The 23,389-nt window shown below is 41.3% G+C and overlaps 3 protein-coding genes across 8 annotated transcripts in view; 2 read left to right on the forward strand and 1 right to left on the reverse strand.

Annotated features, from left to right (window-relative positions):
• Positions 1-3: 3 nt before the first annotated feature.
• LOC117254384 (torsin-1A-interacting protein 2-like) lies at positions 4-7,376 on the forward strand. 6 transcript variants are annotated; one of them, XM_033622627.2, is made up of 10 exons: positions 4-143; positions 690-767; positions 871-984; positions 1,090-1,170; positions 1,555-1,701; positions 2,297-2,440; positions 2,719-2,859; positions 3,760-3,894; positions 4,741-4,899; positions 5,222-7,376. In XM_033622627.2, exons 2-10 carry the CDS (start codon positions 731-733, stop codon positions 5,989-5,991), a joined length of 1,728 nt encoding a protein of 575 aa, XP_033478518.1. In that variant the 5' UTR covers positions 4-143; positions 690-730; the 3' UTR covers positions 5,992-7,376. The 6 variants fall into 6 exon arrangements, with proteins under 6 accessions (XP_033478518.1, XP_033478520.1, XP_078024857.1 ...); XM_033622629.2 differs by having other exon boundaries at positions 2,300-2,440; XM_078168731.1 differs by having other exon boundaries at positions 1,558-1,701.
• Positions 7,377-7,507: 131 nt separating this feature from the next.
• On the forward strand, positions 7,508-18,865 carry olfml2ba (olfactomedin-like 2Ba). Its single transcript, XM_033622514.2, has 8 exons — positions 7,508-8,125; positions 8,232-8,495; positions 8,774-8,881; positions 10,277-10,429; positions 13,373-13,601; positions 14,065-15,102; positions 16,745-16,921; positions 17,018-18,865. The coding sequence occupies exons 1-8, from the start codon at positions 7,958-7,960 to the stop codon at positions 17,629-17,631; spliced, it is 2,751 nt and encodes a 916-aa protein (XP_033478405.1). The 5' UTR covers positions 7,508-7,957; the 3' UTR covers positions 17,632-18,865.
• A 283-nt stretch (positions 18,866-19,148) lies between these two features.
• The window catches only part of atf6 (activating transcription factor 6), a 38,829-nt gene continuing 34,588 nt past the window's right edge, over positions 19,149-23,389 (reverse strand). Inside the window, exon 16 of the mRNA XM_033622494.2 lies at positions 19,149-21,142. Within this exon, the coding sequence (XP_033478385.1) occupies positions 20,946-21,142 (197 nt within the window). The 3' untranslated portion in view covers positions 19,149-20,945. The remainder of the gene's footprint in view (positions 21,143-23,389) is intronic.

The raw sequence follows: 23,389 nt of genomic DNA on the forward strand, positions 1-23,389 counted from the left end.
GTCGCCCGGGTGGAAACACGGACGCCGCTGAACGTTCCGCCTGGTGATCTGTCAGTGCGACACACGTAACGTAAGCTAAGGAATACGATAAGGAAGCATTAAACCGGCAACCTTCCACGGCGATGTGAACGACGGTGCGTTGGGTAAGACCTGCTCATTAGAAGTAACTATTAAACATATATGTATTTTATTTAAGTCACAGGAAGGTAGTTCTTACAGACTAAAGCCATGCATTATGTTGCTAACTGTTACCAGCATCTCTGTCACTTGTCTGTCAGTTAACACGTTAGCTAGTAAGCTAACGTCAACAAACACGTTACTTATTTCCATTACCGTCGTTCCTGTTGAGTGAGTTTTGCTAGCAGCGCTAACGTTAGTTACTAACTAGCTAAATAATTACTACAGTGTCTGCTCACACAGGAAATATAACTGTGGGTTAGCTCCTAAATATTATTCAGGGCAGTCAACAGACAATTCATTGTTTCCAACTTTGAGTTTGAATAGTAAGTTAATTAGCGCTATTGTGTTATGTGCTGACACCTTCAATAATCTCAGACCTAGCATGTTATTTGTTTCAAACCACTGTTATTTGAAACCATGGGGAGTTGAGACTGTTATACAGAGAAGATACATTAGCAGGTTAAGATCACTTGAGACTTTGACCATGTGACGAGAGTCTGTCCATGCAGCCTTGAACCACCTCCTGAGTGACGTGTCCCCATCCAAAGACATGGCAGAGCAAGACACAGATCACCACCACAAAGCAGGTACTAAAACACAAATAACAAAGTCCATATATATATTGGACTAGTACATTCACTAAACATTTACAGCAGTGGTTTAAATTATATATGTCAACCTTTTTATCAGAAGGCAAGGAAGAAGAAACACAGCCCACAAACATGGATCGTGTCTCACCATTTGATGAGAGCAAACAGAAGGAGACTGATATTGCTCTGAATCTAAAGCAGCAGCTCTCAGATGGTAAGATATGCAAGCAGGGCCAGTATTAATCCATTCACTGTCTTAACAAATGTGTTTCTGCATCGCCTGTACTAATTAAATTTGGCCTCTGTCTCACCCAACAAGATTCAGCTGCATCATTTGCACCCATGGGCAGTGAGACAAACAACGACAGTGGTAAAGACATGGAGCAGCATGATGTTAAAAGCAAGTATATAGTATTATATCAGTGTTTGGTTTCCAGCATTTCATTATGTCAGTGTTTCATTTCTATCAAATAGTCTTTCATACACAAACATTCATGGCCAAAAAGACATTTGTTGTTTGTTCTGTTTATTCTTGTCCCTGCACTTAACCCAGAGTAGTGCTCTCAGAGTAGTTTGTCAGTCTTGTTATCTATTTTGTAATGCGTCATCCACAATAATCCACGTGGAGTAATTGAACTTGTAAGGACAAAGGTATGTTGAAGAGAAAGCAAATGGTTCTCAGCATATACCACATGAGTGAATTATAAAATTAAGTGTCTTAGAAGTTAAAAATTAAATATTAGCTAGTCTGTCAGACTTAACTTGATTTCTGTTTTTACTACAGAAGAATCCTCACCTTCAGATGAGGACACGATGCTGAACATTAAGGAGAAAAGCACCCTGTCTCAGGCTGATGAAGAAAGTCATGGTGATTACAACACAGAGAAACGAAGAAATGAGCAACTCAACATGACAGCTGAGGAGATTTCCAGTGAGTGTTCCTGTTCCTGTCTAAGTGTTATAACAATTGATTGAGACATTACTTTTCATTGCTTCCACCTTTGTTAAAGAGCCAGGTCATTTTCTGAGCAGTTAGAATGAAACTTAAGTGTATAGTGGCCCTCTGAATCACAAATGAACACCCTCAGCTGCCCATGTCAAATGGACAGTCTCAAAAATGCAGTACAATTTAGAAGTAGTAGTGGGGCATTGGTATGGCTTTGGGATTCATGACCCAACATGCTAAATCACACTGTGACAACATTATTTTTCTTGCCACACCTGCCTGGCTTTACTTAAAAATATCAAATTCAAACTCTGTTCAAACGTAATTCAAGCTAGCTGGCATACACGTAGGGAGAAACCAAACATAGGGAAAGAATAAAGAAACGTATGTGATGGTAAACAAAATCCTAGGTAAGGTAATCCACAGAAGATTACTGTAACAGTTAACCTCATTACACACAACAAAATTCAATGACTTCCCCAAAGCTTTTATAGATTTTACAACTTCCATGACTTTTCCAGATTTTCCATGACTGTGGGAACCCTGCTTAGATGACACTTAATTTCTGTTTTTACTACAGAAGACTCTTCAGCTCCAGATGTGAACACAGTGCTGAATGTGAAGGAGAACAGCCCCGCACTTCAGGCTGATGAAGAAAGTCATGGTGATTATAGCACAGAGAAACCAAGAAATGAGCAACCGACCGTGACAGCTGAGATTTCTGGTGAGTGTTGCTATTCCTTTCTAAGTGGTATAAGAGGTGATTCAGGCATTCCCTGTTTGTGTTAATGTCTCTCCACTGCAGCTCAGCAAGGAATCATATTCAATTGAAACATACAGAAGGAATTTCACACCAAACCAACATAATGTTATTGTAAATGAATTTGTAAGGCAAAAGGTGTGTTGATGAGAAAGCAGATGGTTCTGAAAATGAAAACCAAACAGTAGCCAACCAATCAGTGAGACTTAACTTCAATGACACTTGATTTCTGTTTACTACAGAAGAACCTTCAGCTCCAGATGAGGACACAAAGCCGAAGGAGAACAGCACCCCACTCCAGGCTGATGAAAGAAGTCATGGTGATTACAGCACAGGGAAACCAAGAAATGAGCAACCGAACTTGGCAGCTGAGAAGATTTCCAGTGAGTGTTCCTATCTGAGTGTTATAACAATTGATTCACGCATTATTATTCATTGTTTTCACCTGTGTCAAAGAGCCAGGGCACATATATCGACTCACATTTGTAAAGCTTGCTTCAGACGTCTATATGCGTCATTTGTTGCAGTTACAAGTAATGTAAAAGTTGTGTAACTTGTCTCTCTCACTGGGTCGTGGCCCACTTTACTGTGTTGTGTTAAAGTCGATTTACTGCATACTTTATGTTGTGTGTGTGATGTGTTGGTTCTGTGCAATGAGATGAGGCTTCCATCACGTCATTGCATTCACTGTAAAATATCATCTCTATGAAAATGGATAGAAATGTTGCCATCAACACCACAAATACTGCTCAGTTGTAGAAATTCCTTTTTGTCTTGTACAAGCGCACAGTTTTCTGTCAAAGCGTAGGTTCAAATGTTTTCAAGTCTATTGTAGAATAATGCTGTTGTGCCCTTTTTTCGTGCAAAATTCCCTCTCTGTGTTGCTATCCCTCCACTGCAGCTCAGCAAGGAAACGCAAGATACTTTCTTAATTTGGCCAACTCAAGACTGCTGAAGCCTCGTTTTAGCTTTAGCCAGACTTGAGAAGTCATTTTTACTCCAAACACTCCCCGATCACTTACACTGAAATCATTTTAGAAAGGGATCTCTCCATTTCTAGTATGAAATGGAGGAAGAATTACCTTGACTAACAACTGTTTCTATGTACATGTGGGCATGTTAGTATTGTTATAAGATGGACTTAAAAACCTATCCTTTAATTCTGTGAGATTAAAAAGGCAACTCTTCTTGCACTGGAAATTTTTAAATCCCATCTAAAATGTAACTGTAGAGACAGTGATGCTTGAGCTGCTGTGGAAGTTAAACTGTTGTATTGTTTTCAGGAGGGCATCACACTAGGGAGGAGAAAGAACCAGAAACAACCAGCTCACCAACCCTGGGTGACAGAAGTGACCGAGTAGATGGACCTGATAAAGAAATCCCAGACACTGACAACACAAATGCTGAGGCTGGAGAGGGTGAGTGTGACTTTTCTGAAATTTCAATGACTGGAATTTTTTTTCGAGTTTCAGTCTTAAGTAGTGTCCAATGGTGGAAAAGTAGCGCTGTCAACAATTATTCAAAATTCAAAAATGTATTCGAATAGTACAAACAAGTAGAAAATTAGATTATGAAAATTATTATTTTATTGTGTTAAAAAAACACACTACTGTTGCTGTCAACCTCTGGAGTTTAGTGGTCTACTGAGCTTCAGAGTACCACAGTCACCTTTCCCCTAAGCAGCATGCATGCAACCGCAAAACCAACAGTGCCCCATACTATAACAAGAAACTAAGAGTGCCCCTTTGTGGACAAAGAAGAACATGCTTTTTGAAGCTATAAACAGTACACACAGCACAGTTCACTCAGCATTGAATGTAGTTCTTTATACAGTAAAATTAAACTGAAGATGGTGATGTATCACATTCAGACCAATCTATGATTCAGAGTCTGAGCCGGGATTAGACGCTTCCCTCAGCATGGAGGTGCCTGAGCCAGTGGCTAGCAGCTAACAGTGCTAACAGCACAAACAGTGCTGACAGAGCCAATGTTGTTGACCTGGGGGAGGCGAAATAGGAGGGCCATTACGTTTCCATGACAACAACATCCACCTACTCCATCCACACACATATGGACGTAATGTGTAAGAATAGGTATTTAAATATACTCTAACATACATGAACATTATTTTTGACCCATTTTGACAGCCGTAGTGGGAAGCCAGTGACGGAGCACGAACATGCAGCTGCACAAGTGGCTTCCAGTGGTTGGAGTGTCTCTTTAGATTAGTTTGTGTTAACCTGTTTTTCTCTCCCAATGATCAGGAGATGGAAGCTGTCCAGAGAAGGTTGTAGCTCCTGAGGAAGAAGAGGAGAGAACATCCTTCCCACAGGCACAGACACGTGTTGAAACAATTGGTCCTACCATTCAGGAGGCCGCTGATGCTGAACCTGCAGTTCCAGTGGTTCAGAGAGCTCTTGGAGGTAATGTTGTTCTTTTATTCTGGTTTGTCTTCTGTTGTTTCTTTTATGTGTCATGGTGGTTACCAGCTAATCAAATGACCAAAGCGGCTCAGTGATGGTCATTTAAAAAGACTGATCTCTAACATTGGGTGTTGTGTTACTTAATATACAGTCATAAATGACTTACGCTAAGTTCACACTGCAGATGTTCAAAGTTGCCAGATCGCCATACTGTTCACACTACGCAGCTTGCTGTCTTGTGATCAGGAGTCAGTGTAAACTGGGCATTATATAGTACTGATAAAATACAGGTTGAGACAACACATGTGCTTTCTCTCCATAGGAAATGGTATGTACCTGCTAGCAGGTGTACTGGTATTAGTTGCCATCCTGATGTCACCTCTCCTCCAACCCGAGTCTCCACCTCAGAAGGACGACGTGCGGCAAATAGACATCTTCCTCAGGCAGCTGGAAAAAGTTAAGACTCAGTTTCCTAACCAGCGTGCTGAGCTCTGGAACAGGAGCAAGATTCACCTGCTGAGGCACCTCCAGACAGCCCAGCCCACAGAGCCAGTCAGCCTGATCCTGACTGCAGGCCACAGAGCCGAGAAGACACTGCACTGCCTGGCTCAGAGCCTGGCCTCAGCCTTCTCTTCTGCCCTCAATGCCTCCGTCCTCCACATCGATGGGGCCAGCAAAGCCAGCCAGGACAGCGACCAGGTCAAACTGGACATCGACAGCAAGTTGCAGGGAGCTTTCGAAGGAGACAAACCTGTGGCTGTCATTAACCGCTTCGAGGAGCTGCCTCCGGGCTCCACCCTTATTTTTTACCGCTACTGTGACCATGAGAATGCTGCCTACAAGAAAACTTGTCTGATCTTCACAGTACTGCTGGGGGAGGAGGAGGAGATTCCTGCCGAGACTCGTTTGAGTACTGTGGAGGAGATGGTGGATGACCATCTTCAGAAGAAGTTCCTCTCTGATGAATATCCAGTATCTTTTGACAAGATGGACATTGACAAGTACGGTGGACTGTGGAGTCGTATTTCTCACCTCATCCTGCCTGTGGCAGCAGACGGAAGGATAGAACATGAAGGGTGCTCGGGGACATAAATAATCACTGTTGAACTTTTAGCTTAAGCACTAAACTACTGGCTGTCTATCAGATTTTTTATTTGGTGACTTAAGTCATTCTGGGGCTTGTAGCAGTGGTTTTTAAAGACCCAAAGGTTTCTTACATACACTGTAATGAAGCTCTCTGCATATGAAGGTATCATGTAGAAATTAGACTTTTAAAGGAACACTTCACCCCTCATAAGACTATTTGTACATCAGATTCTCCCCTCAAGTTACACTGAATTTGTGAAGAAAACTTTGCTTTTCTTTCATGCCTTATTAGGGAACAGAATCTAAAACTGGAGAAAATTCTAGGGCTACATTAAACAACAGTAAAACTATATTAAAACATCAATTTGCAAACTCTCACACAACTTGTGCAGTATAATCCAAGTCTCATTCATCCAGTCATGTGCTCACTGCTTCCTTAACACATGCATTTTCACTAAAACCGTACTATTTAAAACTGAAGTCAAACTTATCTGTGCTCTCGTCAAAGCCAGACTCCAAAAACAAAACATAATCTTGGCTGTGTTTCCCAGCTGGTGGGTCCAGGTCCAAAAGTGGGTCGTGGGTCCATTCTGAGTGGACTGCAAGTGACTCATGCAAGTATCAAGTTTATATAAAACACACTTTATTCTGACTTACAGTGAATTTCAAGCGCAGAGATTTTATTTTGAAATGTTGTTTCCTGCTGTAAGCTGATTGACTAATGGACAGCTACTTGACAGAGACAGCAGAGTAGCTTGCAGACATGGCCAGATGCCAGTATGACGCTGAATAGATTAAACTGTGTGGACCATGAACTAATGACTTCGGAGAAATCTGGATCCCGTGGCTGGCACCAGTTGGAACCACTGTTTTAAAGGGTTAGTTCAGCTTCAACAAAGTCCGAGCTACTAAGTTTTCCTCACAAATTCAACATAACATGGGCTGAGTAGCTGATATACAAATGGTCATTTGGGGGGTGAGGTATTCATTTAAGATTATGCTATGGGATGTTTGAAAAAAAAAAAAAAATTTGTTGATAATAACTTGTCATTATGAAAAAACTTTGCCCATGGTTCTTTACTGTTGAAGCACCCTGATCAAATGTAATTGTGGATAACTGCAAGATGTAAAGTGATGCGACTCGGGGCATTGTGGGTTTTACATCACAGAGCAACAAGACAGCTTTTCTTTTGGTTTCACAGCACAGGGTTTATTACTTTTATGACAAATGTCTTTTCTGCGATTCTCAAACCCACACGGCACCACATGCCTTAACAGAATTTCCTGTGTTCCTTTTTACATACATATATCACACTACAGGCAGGGGTTTGATGGAAATAAGTGCATACATTGAATGTGCCTTAAAGTACAAATAAACATGTAAATTCAAATGTATTTGCTGTCATTGTAGTGAACACTGTTGTCGCTAGAGGGCAGCAAACCCACAGCTGAAACCGGGCTGCTGAGAGGCATCAAATCAACATGCAACAGGCTACTTTGGATTTAAAGTGGAAATATGCTTTGGATCCATAAAGTGCAAGTGGAATCTCAAAGAAAAATCAAATTAGGCTGTAGCTTTTAATGTTTTTTTTATTTGTTACTCATGATGATTTTGCTGCACATCATGTTTGAGGAGTCATTTGAAGCAGTTCAACTCCTCCTCGCCAGTGTGATCAGGTCCGCCTCCTGTCAGCGCTGCTCCAGCTGCAGATGCCGGATGCTCTCTCACACAGTGCACAGTTTCTCTGCACTCTAAATTAGCCTGCCTTCACTGTGACAATGAACAAGATGACATCGCGCCATAAAGCTTAGCCTCGCTATCTGATGCCTCTTGTGGATACACCTCTCTGATTCTGGAGCCAGAAGCAGGCTATGACATTTTCTTGGCAGCTAAATTAATTTGTGACAGGCTGTGCCTGCTTGTATTATTGCAACATTATTTTTCTTCTCGGCGCTCTGTGAGCCTCACAACATGTATAAGTTATGCATTGTCCTCGCCATGTGCTGTGCGTTTTTACCACGGGGCTTTGCAGCGCCAAAGACCTGGGTAGCAGATCCCAGGTCAGAATTTGAGAGCGAGGCAGAAGAAAATGACAGGCTGCAGGAGGAGATAGATGGCCAGGAGAGCATCCTCTCTAAGGTAGGAGGAGATGTCTTTTTTCTTTACTACATGTGTTTTATGGACATTTCATCATTTCGTGCGTAAAAATTCGTTGCAAAATACTTCCGTCCTCTTCTCTTTGTAGCTGCTGGGTGATTATGACAAAGTGAAAGCCCTCTCGGAAGGCTCTGACTGTCGGTGTAAATGTGTTGTCAGACCCCTGAGCAGGAGCGCCTGCCGGCGGATAGAAGAAGGGAGCGCCACCGCGCAGGACTTCTACACTGTGGAGACTATCACATCTGGACCAGAGTGCAAGTGCGCCTGCATCGCTCCTCCGTCAGCGGTCAACCCGTGTGAGGGAGAGTTCAGGCTGAAAAAACTTAGAGAAGCTGGAAAAGAGAATGTCAAGGTGAAGTGTCGTCCATGCATACTAGATCCTCCAATACACCTAAGTCCCCATGCTCCAGCGCCAGTAGGCTGGAGGCTGCTGTGATGCCCTCCTGTTAATATCTAGAGAGGCCTGGGTCACTGGGGGTATGGATATCACGCATTATCAGATTCAGGAAAGGATAGCCCCACATTATCCATATGCAAGGACTCAGAGTTTGGATGGGCTGGGGATAGACCTGCTCTACGGATGTCTTGAATTGATAAACCCTTCTGACGGAATCCATTTGATCATTTTAGCTCTCCACCATCCTGGAGCTGCTGGAGGGCTCCTTCTATGGCATGGATCTACTGAAGTTGCACTCCGTTACCAATAAGCTGCTGGATCGCATGGATAACATTGAAAAGGTACAGACATACTGAACTTTTTTGTGAGTGTGTGTGTGTGTGTGTGTGTGTGTGTGTGTTAGATTAATGCAAATATGTTGGTGTGACATAAGCACAAAGTGGTGGCAGCAGGTGTCTTTATACTGGTGGCTTCTGGATTCAGACGGTCCAATAAAACACACCCTTTGGGCCAGTTTTCAGATTTATTAGGGGCTGGACCTGGAAGGAGCGCACAGGGCTTTCCATCACACGTGGAAGTTTATCTGCCAGAGTACTGAACCCTTATGTTGACTGAACTGATTATAATGAACCAACAAAATACATCATCCAGTCTTTTTTCCCCCTGTGGTACACTAGTAAATTACTTTAGAATTTTACTAAATAAATTAAAATATTATGTAGAACTGTATTTTTAGTTAACTAAAACTTGTGTCAGTATAAATTAAATGCCTTTAATTTCACAGTAGGCTATGTATCTGCAATTTAAGATAATGAGATCAGAAGCCACCAAACTCTCTGGACTTAAATGAATCATAAACATCATAAAATATAAAGTTGTTCCGCCCAAACAGGTGCAACAAACTCTGTTATTAGCTACTGAGTCACTATTATGTGAGTGTTGAATTAAAAAAAAAAAAAATCAAAATCAAAAGGGTTTTTTTCTCACAACTAGAAACAGCAGCTGCCCGAAACTTGAGCTGCCTCAGTCAAACTTGGTCCAAACCCTCAAGTCTTTTGTATGTGCTCCTGTGCTCTATTGGTACTGAATGACAGAGTGATTTAGCCTGTGGCACAATTCAGTGCACTTAATCATACTGTGGAGTCACATACAACATACTGTACCTGCCAGATGTTAAGAAAGCGGCAATGTACAAATTGTCAGGGCTTCTGAAATGCCCCTTGTCACAAACTTGTCTTGGCATGATAAAGGCAGCTGCAGATAAATCAAGCATATCCATTAATAATTTTACTAGTTTCAGCTGCGTCTGTCTTCTACATGACATGTGAAGGTCAGTTGTAGCAGTGGAAGTGTAGTGACGTCACTAACCGTTTTATTGAAGTGCGTTCTGGGAATTTTCACAGAAGACATTTTGACATGTCACAATAATAAAAGCACAGGTGTAAGTGATTAAATGACTGATGGTTAAACTCCTTATCACTGCTCAAGTTTCAGGATCCTGGTATTGTACATTCTGACTTGCTGTCACACTGTCTTGACTTATCTTGACACTTGAATAGAAAGTCAAAATGTCTGCTGCAAGAAAAGACCTCATGATGACTCAAGATCAGAGGCGCTCCACTGGAACTTTTTCCCTCTGTTAGTGATTATGACTGCCGATGATTGCAGCTTTTTTTCCATCAAAACATGCACAGTACTTTCTGTTAATATCTCGTTTTGTCCACGGCTGCATGAAGGCAGTGTCTCTGAACCACACCAAGGATGAGGTGAGGCCCCAGGAGAGCCCTCCGATCCAGGTGGATGCGACTGAAAGCCCACCCACCTCTCCTCCATCCCGACATGAGGACCAGAAGAGACTCAACGGGGCTGCGGTGTATCAAGACCCACATGTGAGTGACATCTTGATATCACAGGGTCAACAGATGGGGTCACTGAAAGAAAGAGGCTAAGCTATGGATGGCAGTCTGTAGTATGAGGAGTTCTTTACTCTGTTGTACCACAATAACAGTAGTCACTACTTAACTATTATTATGTATCCATAGGGTTATGACATAACACATACTGTGAGTGTAGTATTTACTTTGTATTTACGAGATAATTATTGATGCAAAAGTGCAACTACCTTTAATTGACACTGTAAAATTATAAGTATTCCTTTGTTATTCCTGCTTTAAATGGTAGTTAGCACCCAAAATTAAAGTTGTAACAGGTCTGTTATAAAATGACTGTCATGCAAAGAACATTACTCAGCTAGTGTTATTATATAAGGTAACAAATATACAGCAATCCCTAGTATTTACCAGATAATTATGTAACTGCTTTGTACCACACATGAGTAATGCAGTGGTTAGTATTGTCACCTCACAGCAAGAGGGTTCCTGGTTCGAACCCAGGGTGGGGGAGCCCTTGTGTGTGGAGTTTGCATGTTCTCCCCGTGTCAGCTTCCTCCCACAATCCATAGACATAAATTTGGACACTCTAAATTGTCCGTAGGTGTGAATGTGAGTGTGAATGGTTGTCTGTCTCTATGTGTCAGCCCTGTGATAGTCTGGCGACCTGTCCAGGGTGTACCCTGCCTCTCGCCCAATGACAGCTGGGATAGGTTCCAGCCCCCCCGCGACCTCCAACAGGATAAGCGGTTACAGAAATGAATGATTGAATGAATCCAGTATTTATATGTTAATATGCTGTAATAATAGCTAACAACCTGTAACTATATACAGCTTGGACTCCTTGTTCTTTGCTGTATGAGTAGCTCTTATCTAATCAGTCGCTTTTGCTTCACTTTGGTTTTCAGTGATTCCACCAGAATGATCTAAATACGAAGTAAATATTGTGCTGTAAACTAAAGTGCTACCACTGCTTGTAAATCTCACACATATTAAATTACACCAGTGTGTTGTAAATTGCTATGATGTAAGTCTTTAATGAATTTGTAGCATCCCAAAAACATTGATAAACGCATCCATGGTGAGACATTATGATTCTATCTTGTGTCACATCCATTGGACAAATCCTGATAAACAGTATTCTGCATTTAAAGTCGTCATGAAGGCTGCGACTTCACTGAATCCAGCAAAGAAAGAAGTATCACTGAAGTGATTGGATTCACATGTTGCTGCTCAGACTGTGAAATCATTATTAAGTCTTTGCATACCTTCAAAACAAAAGGAACAATTATGTGTTCTTTCCACAAACTCTCTCATAAAATTATTGTGTCCATGATTAAGGACCAAAAATGTGTAAAAGAATTATTGAGGTAATTGGAAGGTTTGGCAGAGCCAGTGGACAACAGCAGACCTCAGACCAGTGACTGTACCACTGGGGCCTGATCCATGACAGCTTTAATGTGAACCGGAGAGCCTGTCCAGCAGTGTTGGGTGGACCTGGGCTTCACATGCAAGTGATTCACAAGTTTAGTATGTTTCACAAGAACACTAAGAAGCATAAATCAATGAAACCTGAAACTAAAATGATACTTTTGCAACTGGGGTCAACCTTTGTAGTTTTGGTCGCAGTCACCACTCACCAAGATCTGTGAATGTGGCTGTGGCTGCTGTTATAAACAAATCCTGCGTTAACCAAGCTTATTTGGAGGAGAAAATGAAGGTAAATGGTACAAGTATTACCCAAAATGTAATATTTTAAACATGAGTCACACTTTACAGACTGACTCCCTGGTTCAGCTTTGGCCCACTGTTGTTGCCACAGTTGTGCACACTGCAATAAGAAATTATTACCTACATTTTGGGGGTGCTAATTTACCTCCAAATAAAGTGGTTTACATAATCTGACGTAACTGTTGGTTTGTTTACTGTCCATCTGACTGTTTGACTGCTTGTTTCTTGCCCTGTTTGTTTAAGTGATGTCACGGTGTACCCAGAAACTCACCAAACAAAGAAAGTAAAAGCATTTTACTTCGTTTGTCTTAGTTTTCCAAAAATGAGGTTTGTCTGATGGCTTTGTCTGATTTGGTGCGGCATCTGCAGCGATGTAGGCACTGCAAATCTTTCAATTTACTGGTCGATCTAAGTCCCCACCCTCACCTATGGTCATGTGCTCTGGGTAGTGACCGAAAGAATGAGATCACGGATACAAGCAGCCAAAATGAGTTCCTCCGTGGCGTGGCTGGGCTCAGCCTTAGAGATAGGGATGGAGCTCGGACATCCAGAGGGAGCTCGGAGTAGAGCCGCTGCTCCTTCATGTCAAAAGGGGTCAGTTGAGGTGGTTTGGGCATCTGATCAGGATGCCTCCTGGGCGCCTCTTGTTGGTGATGTTCCAGGCACATCCCACTGGTAGGAGGCCCCAGGGTAGACCCAGTACATGCTGGAGGGACTACATGTCCCATCTGGCCTGGGAACGCCTTGGGGTTCTCCAGGAGGAGCTGGAAAGCGTTGCTGGGGAGAGGGACGTCTGGGGTGCTTTGCTTGGCCTGCTGCCCTCACAACCCAGCCCTGGATAAGCAAATGAAAATGGATGGATGGATGGATGGATGGATGGATGGATGATGTCCACCAGTGCAGTGGTTGTGTAAATTCTGTTATTCGCCAAAAAGGTTCATCATGTATATGTTTAATTGTGACACACTAGTCATGTTTTAAGTATTTTATCTGGTATTCTTGCCACTTAATGAGGTCAAACTCCAGAATGTATTTCTTGGCAGGATGAATGTGCATCTGAAACACCATTCAAACTCTCACGTGACACTGAATTCTGTAGTAAAATACCTGTCTGTATCAGCCCAGTGTGTAATCAAACGGATGTCTCATCCTATCACATGGTTTATGTTTTGCACTCATAGAAGTTCTATGTGTCCATCTGTCCACTAACAGGAAAAGTATGAGGAGCTGTTTATTGGGGAAAATCCATCCTTCCTACCGACAGATGGTTCTGCTCAGATCATTGAGGTCAAACCTCAGGTGACTCTCAAAAACGTGGTCAACAAGGAGGCCTCTCAGGTGTCGAAGACCGGTCCCAAAGGAATGATCATCAGAGGAATGACTTTTTATAAATCTGAGCCAGATCCGATGGTGGCCGATGACGGAGAGCCTGGAGAGAACTGTGAGTGCAAAGCTTTTAGTCAGCTTTAAGGGTGTGGGTTAAAAGCAAAGAAAAAAAACACAGTTATTACAGTAGTGTGTTAATCAAGTGATGATCCCATTTACAGCTATGAAGTGTAAATATAACTTTTCCTTTCATGTCCACATCTGCTAAGCATGAGACAGCAGAAGTGGTTTGGATGAATAATCACATTACATTACTTGATGTCAGAGGATAAAAGCACAAAAGCTTAGTGCTTATCTGAACTGCCTGCCAGCTGTCAGCTGCTCCGTCAGCTGCTGTGGACACTGCAACCATGTACAGTTAGAAATGGGCTCAATCCTGTGGCTTCTTCTGTTTGTGTGTGCTGTAATTTGTGAGTTTAGATGATGGAAACTGAGAATTTTGATGGTACTTAAAAAATATTTCCTATTTTCTAAAGGCACTCAGATTATTTGACCAAATATTCTTTCCCTTTTTTTAGTTTTTGAGTATCATGGATTCAGTGGTGATGGCCCAGTTAACCTCTTCATTGAGGAGAATCTTCTACAACACAGAGCCCCTCGCCCCAGGATGAGAGCAGGACCGAGATCATTTCGACCAAAGACGACTTTTTACAGCTCCATGAAGACCAGCCAATCAACAGAAAGGAAAGAAGCTGAGCCCGCCTCAGAGACGCATAATGAGTTCATCAGTGCTGTTGGAACCACATCAGTGGATGTGTCTACAGATGTACAGGGCGATGCATCCACAACGAGAAGCGTCACATTTGGACCATCCTCTACCACACAAAAAAACATCACAGACACCCCACCTCAGACTACTCAAAGAGTCTCTGCTGTGACGACTCAGCGGCCGACCCCTTTCACAATGACTGAACCAGTGGACACTTCTGTAAGCATCACAACCAAAACTTCAATGAACACGACCCAACTGTCCAAAAATACAACCACAAAAGACGTCCCACCAGCATTCACAACAGGAACTACACCAACCACCATGATGGAAACCTCTGCCCAGGAGGTGAACGCCCAAATGCAAACCATACCTAGCACCGCAGCACATTCAAGCACCCATGCACCAAACCCAACCACAGAGGCTTTAACTACCAGTCCGACTTCCACTACGACCGTCACGACTCATGCTGCTGTGACCTCAGCACCAGTACAGCCAACAACAGCTTCCACACCAGTTACCTCCACGCAGGCTGCTACCACAACACCAGAAAAAGAAACCACCTACACTTCAGGCTCGACTTTACCTCCTACCACACAGAGAGTGACCACTTTGTCTCCCCACACTTCTCCACCTTTCACCACACCTGTGACTACCTCTTCTTCAGCTGCCACCACCACCACAACAACAACCACTACCACCACCACTACAACCACGACTACCAGGCCAGCTACTCGAATCAAAAAGAAATACAAAATCGTCTGGGAGGAGGAAGAGGGGGAGGAGGGAGACCCAGAGTTAGACGAGCCAATGCAGAGGCAGGAGGAATTTCTCCCAAAAAAACCTGGTAAGTTGAGTTTTTGTGTCAGATGTCAGTTTTAATATTAACAATCTTGGCTATTAATTGAAACCTTGAGCGACATCACTTTTGTTGTGCTGCTTTCAGATGCCTTTCGCAAATATTTAAACCTTTGAACCCTGAGCATATTGGTGCGATTGCTTTCAAGAACATGGGGAAAAAAGCAATGGGCAACTTGGTAAGAATGTCCCACAAATTGCAAGAAAATAATAGATTTAGATGATGAATGATTTTAAAAATTAAAAACAAAGGGAAAAAAAGAAATAGAAAAATAATTATGATTATTACATATTTGATTATTGTAAAAAAAAAAAAGTAAAAAAAAAAAACTGTTATAATTTTTAAGCAGGTTTTCCATGTAATTTTCTTGCTTGTTTGTTTTAAGATTTTTTTTAACTAATTTTCTTGTTTTGAATTTTCACTTTTTACTAATTTCTTGGAATTTATTTGGGTCATTTCTTCTTGTGTTGCTCATTGCCTTTTTCCCCATGTTTCTGAAAGAAATCAAGCCAGTTTGCTCAGGTTTCAAAGGGTCACAATGCTAGCATGATGGTGTACATTGTTTACCATGTTTACCATCTTAGTTTAGTGTGTTAGCATGGATGTTAGCACACTAATCAGCCCTAAATACAGCTAAGGTAGATGGTATGTCCCCGGATGGAACCAAAGTATTGGATAATTTAAAAAGTTGACCTGACGATGCTATTTGTAATTTTATTATATATATGTATTTTATTCCTGGCATCATGGATATCTGTACCAAATTTCATGGCAGTCCATACAGACATATCTCTAAAAAATCAAGTAACAGCTTCATGGTGGTGCCAGAGGAAAAGTCAGGGGATCACCAAAGTGAGCAGGCTTCATCTTCTGGGGACCATTAATGTCTGAACAAAATTCCATGTCCATCCATCAACTAATGATAATCTTTATTTATAAAGTGCTTTTCAAAACAGAGTTACAAAGTGCTTTACATGTCAATAATTAAAACAAACAAGACATGAGAACAACAACTTTTAAAAGAACTCATAAAAACACTTTAGTGTATGAAGACTGAGGAAATATAGAACAGTCTAAATGAACTTAAAACTCAAGTAAAATCCGAAAAGGCTCTCCGATAAAAGTATGTTTTAATAAGGGATTTAAAAGAGACCATTGACTCGGCCGATCTGATTTTGGGGCCCTGAGACTCTGGAAGTGGCCCAGAGTGGTTGACCACTTGAACAAGCGTCCAACCAGCATCGCCATCCCAAGAGCCACGCTGCCAGAGTGGCTAAGAAAAAATCTTATTAAGTTCTTAAAACAGCTTTACAGCAAAGATATTGGCAAAAAAACCTGTAAATTCCCTTGTTAACATTTGCTGTCTTTGAAAGACTACAAAGTACCCCTATCAAGCCTTAAAACGTCTCATATTGTTGTGGTAGATGTCATTTAGAAATCTATTATATTGATATTGTTTTGTGAATCTCTTGTAATTCAATGCTCAGTTCTGTTTTGCAACCTCAACTATTCCGTGATTCAAGCTGGTTAATATAAAAGCCTCTAATTATTTTCAGACTCTTTGACGTAGGTCTGGATAATGTTAAACTGCCTCTAAATCCTTACTCATGGCTCTCCGACTCTTCCACAGGAGAGTGTAAGGACACTTTGGCAACAATCTCAGAGCCCATAACTCACAACACCTATGGCAAGAACGAGGGAGCGTGGATGAAGGATCCAAAGTCTGATAATGACAAAATTTATGTCACTAACTCCTACTACGGAAATAACCTCCTAGAGTTCCGCAACCTGGAGGTTTTCAAACAAGGTAAGTGCCAGCAGACAAAGCTGTAACTACTTCACTTTGTGTTTTCTTTTTGCTTTGATGAATCTCATGCTTCTCCCTTCTTTTTATCCTTTCTAGGCCGGTTCACCAACTCATACAAGCTTCCATACAACTGGATCGGCACAGGCCATGTGGTGTACGATGGGGCTTTCTTCTACAACCGCGCCCTCTCCCGGGACATCATCAAGTTTGACCTGCGTCGGCGTTACGTGGCAGCCTGGACCATGCTGCACGACGCTCTGCTTGAAGAGTCATCGTCACTGTGGGAGTGGCGCAGACACTCAGAGGTCGACTTTGCCGTAGACGAGAGCGGCCTGTGGATCATCTACCCGGCACTGGACGATGAGGGCTTCTTACAGGAAGTGGTTGTTCTGAGTCGACTGAACCCTTCAGACCTCAGCATGCAGAGGGAGACCACCTGGAGAACCGGGCTCAGGAGGAACCACTATGGGAACTGCTTCGTTGTGTGCGGCGTCCTGTACGCTGTTGACAGCTACAACAAAAGGGACGCTAACCTGGAATATGCCTTTGACACACACACAAACACTCAGATGATTCCCAGGATGCCTTTCACCAACAACTACACCTACACCACGCAGATTGACTACAATCCCAAAGAGGGGATTTTGTATGCGTGGGACAACGGACACCAAGTCACATACAACATTAAGTTTGCCTATGTAGACCCTTAGTAAGGGTTTGATAGTAGTTATTTTAAAAAGTTAAATCTATGGTTTGAATGGATTGTAGATCAGTCCACATGGCCTTCAGTGTGGAGACAAATGGGGGCCAAATGTACAAATATACTAAATGTATTGTGACTAAATTGTTTGGTTCTTATCAAGAATTTTTAAATTTTTATAAAAGAAATAATGAGCCTGATTCCTCAGTCAACACATCAAGTTGTACTGTATATATTGCAATACTGAAGGGAAAAAAAAAAAAAAAAAAAACCCTATGAGATAAATGAATGTAGATGGGTGTCAGAACCGGTTCATACCTTGGGTACAATAATATGGAAGCACATTGCATTCATGAATAAATGAAAAAACTGACACCTTATCTCATAATTACAAGATAAGATCTTGTTATTACGAGATCCTGATGTACTACGATAAGGCCTAACGTTAACGTTAGCTGATTTGTACAGATATAATGCTTTTAATGTGAAAAACTTTGACCAGAAGTACCATCCTTGTGTTTCTTGGTGGACTCACTTTACAAATCAGCTAACGTTAACGTTATTACAGTATCAGCGAAAGGCCTTATTGTAGTACGACACCAGGATCTCATAATTACGAGATCTTACGTCATAAGTACGAGATTTTGTGTTGTAATTGCAGGTTCCTATCTCGCAATTACGAGATCCTGATGTCATAACTACGAGACGTAATCTCTTAATTATGAGATCCTGATGTCATAACTACGAGATCTTACCTTGTAATTACCAGATCCTGATGTCATAACTATGAGATCTTACCTTGTAATTACCAGATCCTGATGTCATAACTACGAGACGTAATCTCTTAACTACGAGATCTTATCTTGTAATTATGAGATCCTGATGTCATAACTACGATATCTTATCTCTTAATTACGAGATCCTGATGTCATAACTACGAGATCTTATCTTGTAATTACGAGATAATGTGTCGATTTTTGGATTTATTCAGTGAATGCAATGCACTTCCATACAGTAACACTACAAAAAGAACCAATCCATTGAAGCATACTCTTTCAACCAATCCCCCAATTATTTTTCTGTTTTATACACATTATTTTGTATTACATTTTTTTTTTGCAGGTCGTCTGCGTGGTAATATCACAGGTGTTGCTGTTGACCTCTGTCTTGTGAAAGCACTTACTCCCTCCATATCAGACTGTTTTGAGGAGACTGCAATAAAGTTTGGAAATACTAACAGAAAATGTCTTCTTTGTTTGGCTTTTCACAGTTAAAGTCAAAATGGTTTTAATTATAACTTTTGAGTTTTGGTTTCAACTGGCAGATTGTGAGGATCGAAGACAACAAAACCATAAATACAAACATACAGACGATGATTGTTGAAGCCTGTAATTTACTGCTCCTGGGTGTAAATTGAGTTATTGTGCAAGAAAATACATGAACAGTCTATTGTACCTGTTGAAGAAAGAAATATAACAATGCAGTTACACAATTCCCCCCAACAGCTTAAAGGATACACACAAAAGGTATAGTTAAAGAAAATCCAGTGTTTATTTTTATGTATGCACATAACAAAATACAAAAAAAAACCCAACCTCACAAGCTTTAAATTGTACTCTTGTTTTGTCCCTAAGATCTGTTGTTTCACAGCAAAAACACTGCGGTGAATCAAACATTTTTTTAAAAACCAGAATGAAAAAAAAAACTACACACACAGGCGGCCTGGCTAAAGAAAACACAAGCGAAGGACATGTTTTTGAAACACTTTATGGGCATCTGTTGAGCTAAAACATAACCATGTGTACAATCATGGAGCCAAAAGAAATGCACTTTCAGACAGTGAAGTAAAGTATGTTTCATCAACATATACAAAAAAAGTACTAATTCTGATGATGTATAATTTCCTGTTTAATTTCAAATTTTAAGGTAGTCAGAACAAGGTTACAGGTTATTAATTTGAGGCATTTAAAGCCAGATCTGATCTTCCCAGGTTCTGCAATTAAAGTGCAAATCTTTACATCAAATTAGTACTAAAGACTCGGATAATGCAACTCCATTACACATTTTTTTAAAAAGAAAGACTTCCTGGTGATTTGCGATTTCAGTATAGGCCTAAGTGCACCAAAAAAAGTGCAATACAGCTCGTGGACGGAGGAGTCAGGACTTTTTCACCAGTGCTTACAAGTCAAACATTGGCTGTTTTAGCTCAAGTGTTAAGGCAGGGGTTTCAGACTTAAAGATAAAATATCACAATGTCCACCCAGTAAAAACTCACCTAGTTCTAATGTGTATGCTATGTGTCCTTCCACTCTACCATTTATCATTTTATATACAATGTCATTTATTTTTATGCAGTCAATTACAAAAAAAGTTCCCACAAAGCATAATCAGAGGAATAGATATATAATCAATATATCTTGACAGAATAAATTTTGACCACAGGAGTTGGTACTACCATAACATAATAACAGAAATAAATATGTATACTATCTGAATCTGTTCATCAATATAAGACAAGCACAGTGCAAAGACCCCAAAAACTGAAATTCTCCATCAATACAATGTTAAAAACAGAGCACCTGAAATCCTTAGAGTAATGGAAACCAGCAAACAACATAGTGGTTTAGCTTTCACAGATCACCTGACTTCCTGAGTTTACTGAAAGCCTCTATTGCTGCACGTCGTTAATCTCTGTACTGTTCACTGATTTCATTATTTATTTAGAGGCGAAGAGACTACAAATGAGTGAGAGCGATGATTACAGCACTCCGTTTTGTAGCTATGATACAAAACACCAAATTTGTTGTGCTTCTGGGCATTAATATGACAAATGCCTTCCCGGTGAGGTGTATAATCATTTTCTGTTTTGTCTTCTGGCTTTGCAGCTTGTTCTCAAAATTAAGAAGCAAAAAAGGGAAGGGCAGACATGAGGAGAGCTGCTATGGGGTAAAAGTATTTGTGTTATGACGGGGTGACTCAGGGTTCAATGCTCAGCCCCCTGCCGCTAAGCAATTACCCTTATGTGGGGCGTCTGGGGTTACAGGGAGAAGTCAGTGTTGCCACACAAGGAGCTCGGACCCTATTACAGACCAGCTCCGGATATCAGCCCTAATAAAGAATGCAGCCGACTGGTGTTGAGGACTGGAGCTACCTTTGTGTTGTAATGGATTTCATTCAAATCGAAATCAAAAACACGACAACAGAGGGAGTTCACCTGATTTAAATTATACTTCACCACACACAAAAACTGAGGTCTTATCTTCTGTTTGTCTTCATGGGTTTTGTCGAGGAGCTGTGAGTAACAACAGGTGCTGCTGGGTGATCCTAAGCAGAACCCATTAGCACTCCAACAGGAGGCGTGGCCTGGCTGTCAGGCGAGGAGTGCTGGTAGAACGTGTCTGTGCGGTTCACCCGGAGCAAAGGTGGGATGGTGGAAGACCTGATGTGGAGGATCCTGGTGTCTGTTACTTCGCAGTCGATCTGCATCATCACCTCGTAGTCTTTGTCCCTTATGATGCTGTCTGTAATGGCAGGAAAGAAAGCAGGACGGTTGTTAGTTTTTGATGCATAAATAAATAAATTATTGTAGAATAATTTGTGTATTTGCTCTATCAGCAGTAGATTTATATCACAGCAAAGGACTTAATCAACTCAAGAGACGACTAGCGCTTGCCAAACTGTCAGACTGTATTTGTCATTATTATTACTGGCAGGGTTTTTGTCAAACTTGCTGCGGAGAGACATGATAAGAGCGTATTTTGGGAGTGTAAAGGAGTATTGTCTGAGGCAGCTGGGGGGGGTGGGGGTGGGGGGGTGAGAACCGCAGCAAGAGAGGGAGGGGTGGAGGCCAGATCACACATGGAGTCCAGAGGTGAGTCACATTCTGGACTTCTCCTTCATGGAGATAAACAAAACAGCTCTAAACAAGAGCAGGACATGCAAATTTGAGAGGAGAAAAGAAGAAACTTTGGCAAGAGTGTGGGAGCACGATCGCTGATGATGAGTCAGGATCCTTCAGGCTTCTTGTTCTGTTCACAGAAGAAAAGAAGAAACTCTGGCAAGATCGAGAAACAGACAGAGATCGACGGTGATGAGTCAGGTTATTGTGCTGGGGAAAAACTCCAGAGACTGCAATGCACTGCAGATGATGATAGGCAAAAAAACCCCTCATTATCAAAGATAAATAGATTTTCACAAGGTCACCCTGACATGTGACCTACAAACAAATAATTGTGCTGGCTTTATCTTGTGAAATTCAAGTTTGGGAAAAGAGGCTGGACTTGAGACAATGCTGTGGTTCATGGTTTGTGGTCTCCCACAGCCTAATTTTGCTCAGCCTGGGAGAAGAACATCCTTTAAAATGGACACGATTATAAAATCCCTTGCTAGAAAAAGCTATCAACAACATGTGGAGGGATCTCGTGTATTTACATTGACAGAAAACGTGTCGCTTCCTTTGTGTCAGCGAGCGTGCCAAGATGCTAACAACATTCCCCATATGGAGCACACAAGCCAAACTCAGTTGTAGTGTGCTCTTCTGTGACCCAGAAATGGAGCTGTAGGCATCTTTAAAATGCCTAAGGGTGCTGCAAGTTGTTTAAAAGCTGCAGTCTTTTTCCAGACACCTGTGCAACACATCAGCTTCTTCTGCCTCTCTGCAGGATTTCCATACTTAAGAGACTTTATCAGATTGTACAGTGACAATACAATAGCCCCTTCTGCAGCCAGAAGCCTTCACGGATGTTCATATCATTAAATGGTTAGTGGACGGTTAAGCTGAGTATGACTTCATCTGCTGCTCAACTTCCTCTTTTGCACCTGCAGTGAAACTGGAACCTTTCAAATGAATTTCAGTGTTTAAACAGACAGCTCTGGAAGTCATCCTCCGGGTTAGGATTTGGTCACGCTATCTCAAATTAGTGCCTCGGTCTGTAGCAGAGCTGGAAAAGTTATTCTCTGTGTATCTCCATATAGCTTGATGAGATCACAACTGATATTTTTTTTCCTCCTCAAGATTCAAGGTCCTGTCATGGCTGCAGAGTCAAGGCTGTGGATACTGTTCAGTTTAAAATAAACTGCTCTGACATAACCACCACTTAGCTTATTTTATTCCAATAATAAATAGAAGTCCAACAGATCGGCTGCACAAAGTGGAAAAGTGTCATGCGTAACCCAAATGCACAACACATGAGGAGGATGAATACAGTGAAAATCCTACAAATAACTATAGATATAAAAAATAATGAGATTTTAAAAAAAAATTCAACCACAAAAGAACAAAGCGAGAAATATTTAAATAAAATGGGTAATAATTCTGTACTTAAAGGACTTTTAGCTTTATTACTATGGAAATACTTTCTCAAAATCTATTTAAATAATTTACAATTCATAAAGCCTTATAGAAAACTGAACAGGGGTGCAGCAGTGGGCAGGAGGCAGCAGTCCTGGGTAGCAAAAGCACCCTGTGGCTTTGCAGGTGCAAGAGTTTGGCAGTCCTTTCAAAGCTAGCTTTATTTAATTTGTATATTTTTTTGCAATTTTATAGCCAGAATACCTCGAGTTAATACACAGAAATAGAGAACACATTCTGCTTTGCATTACAGCCCACATATCTCAAAATTAGATCATAATTACCTTGACCAAGTGAGTTATAAAGTCATAACTGTACAGCAACCAATCCAAGAACATACAAAGGGGGGCTATATATCTGTAGATCAGCCAGTGGAATACTATCATAGTTTTTCCTATGTATTTTTCCCAACATACTT

This window comes from Epinephelus lanceolatus, chromosome 6 (genome assembly GCF_041903045.1).
Source record: "Epinephelus lanceolatus isolate andai-2023 chromosome 6, ASM4190304v1, whole genome shotgun sequence".
Lineage (NCBI taxonomy): Eukaryota > Metazoa > Chordata > Actinopteri > Perciformes > Serranidae > Epinephelus > Epinephelus lanceolatus.

Bases quoted from the DNA above. Each gene is read 5' to 3' on its own strand.
- olfml2ba (XM_033622514.2), top strand. From the start codon at position 7,958: ATGTATAAGTTATGCATTGTCCTCGCCATGTGCTGTGCGTTTTTACCA. The intron at 8,496-8,773 runs GTGAAGTGTCGT...TGATCATTTTAG, and splicing joins CTGGAAAAGAGAATGTCAAG to CTCTCCACCATCCTGGAGCT. The intron at 8,882-10,276 runs GTACAGACATAC...GGCTGCATGAAG, and splicing joins GCATGGATAACATTGAAAAG to GCAGTGTCTCTGAACCACAC.
- LOC117254384 (XM_033622627.2), top strand. From the start codon at position 731: ATGGCAGAGCAAGACACAGATCACCACCACAAAGCAG. The intron at 985-1,089 runs GTAAGATATGCA...TCACCCAACAAG, and splicing joins AAAGCAGCAGCTCTCAGATG to ATTCAGCTGCATCATTTGCA. The intron at 3,895-4,740 runs GTGAGTGTGACT...CCCAATGATCAG, and splicing joins AAATGCTGAGGCTGGAGAGG to GAGATGGAAGCTGTCCAGAG.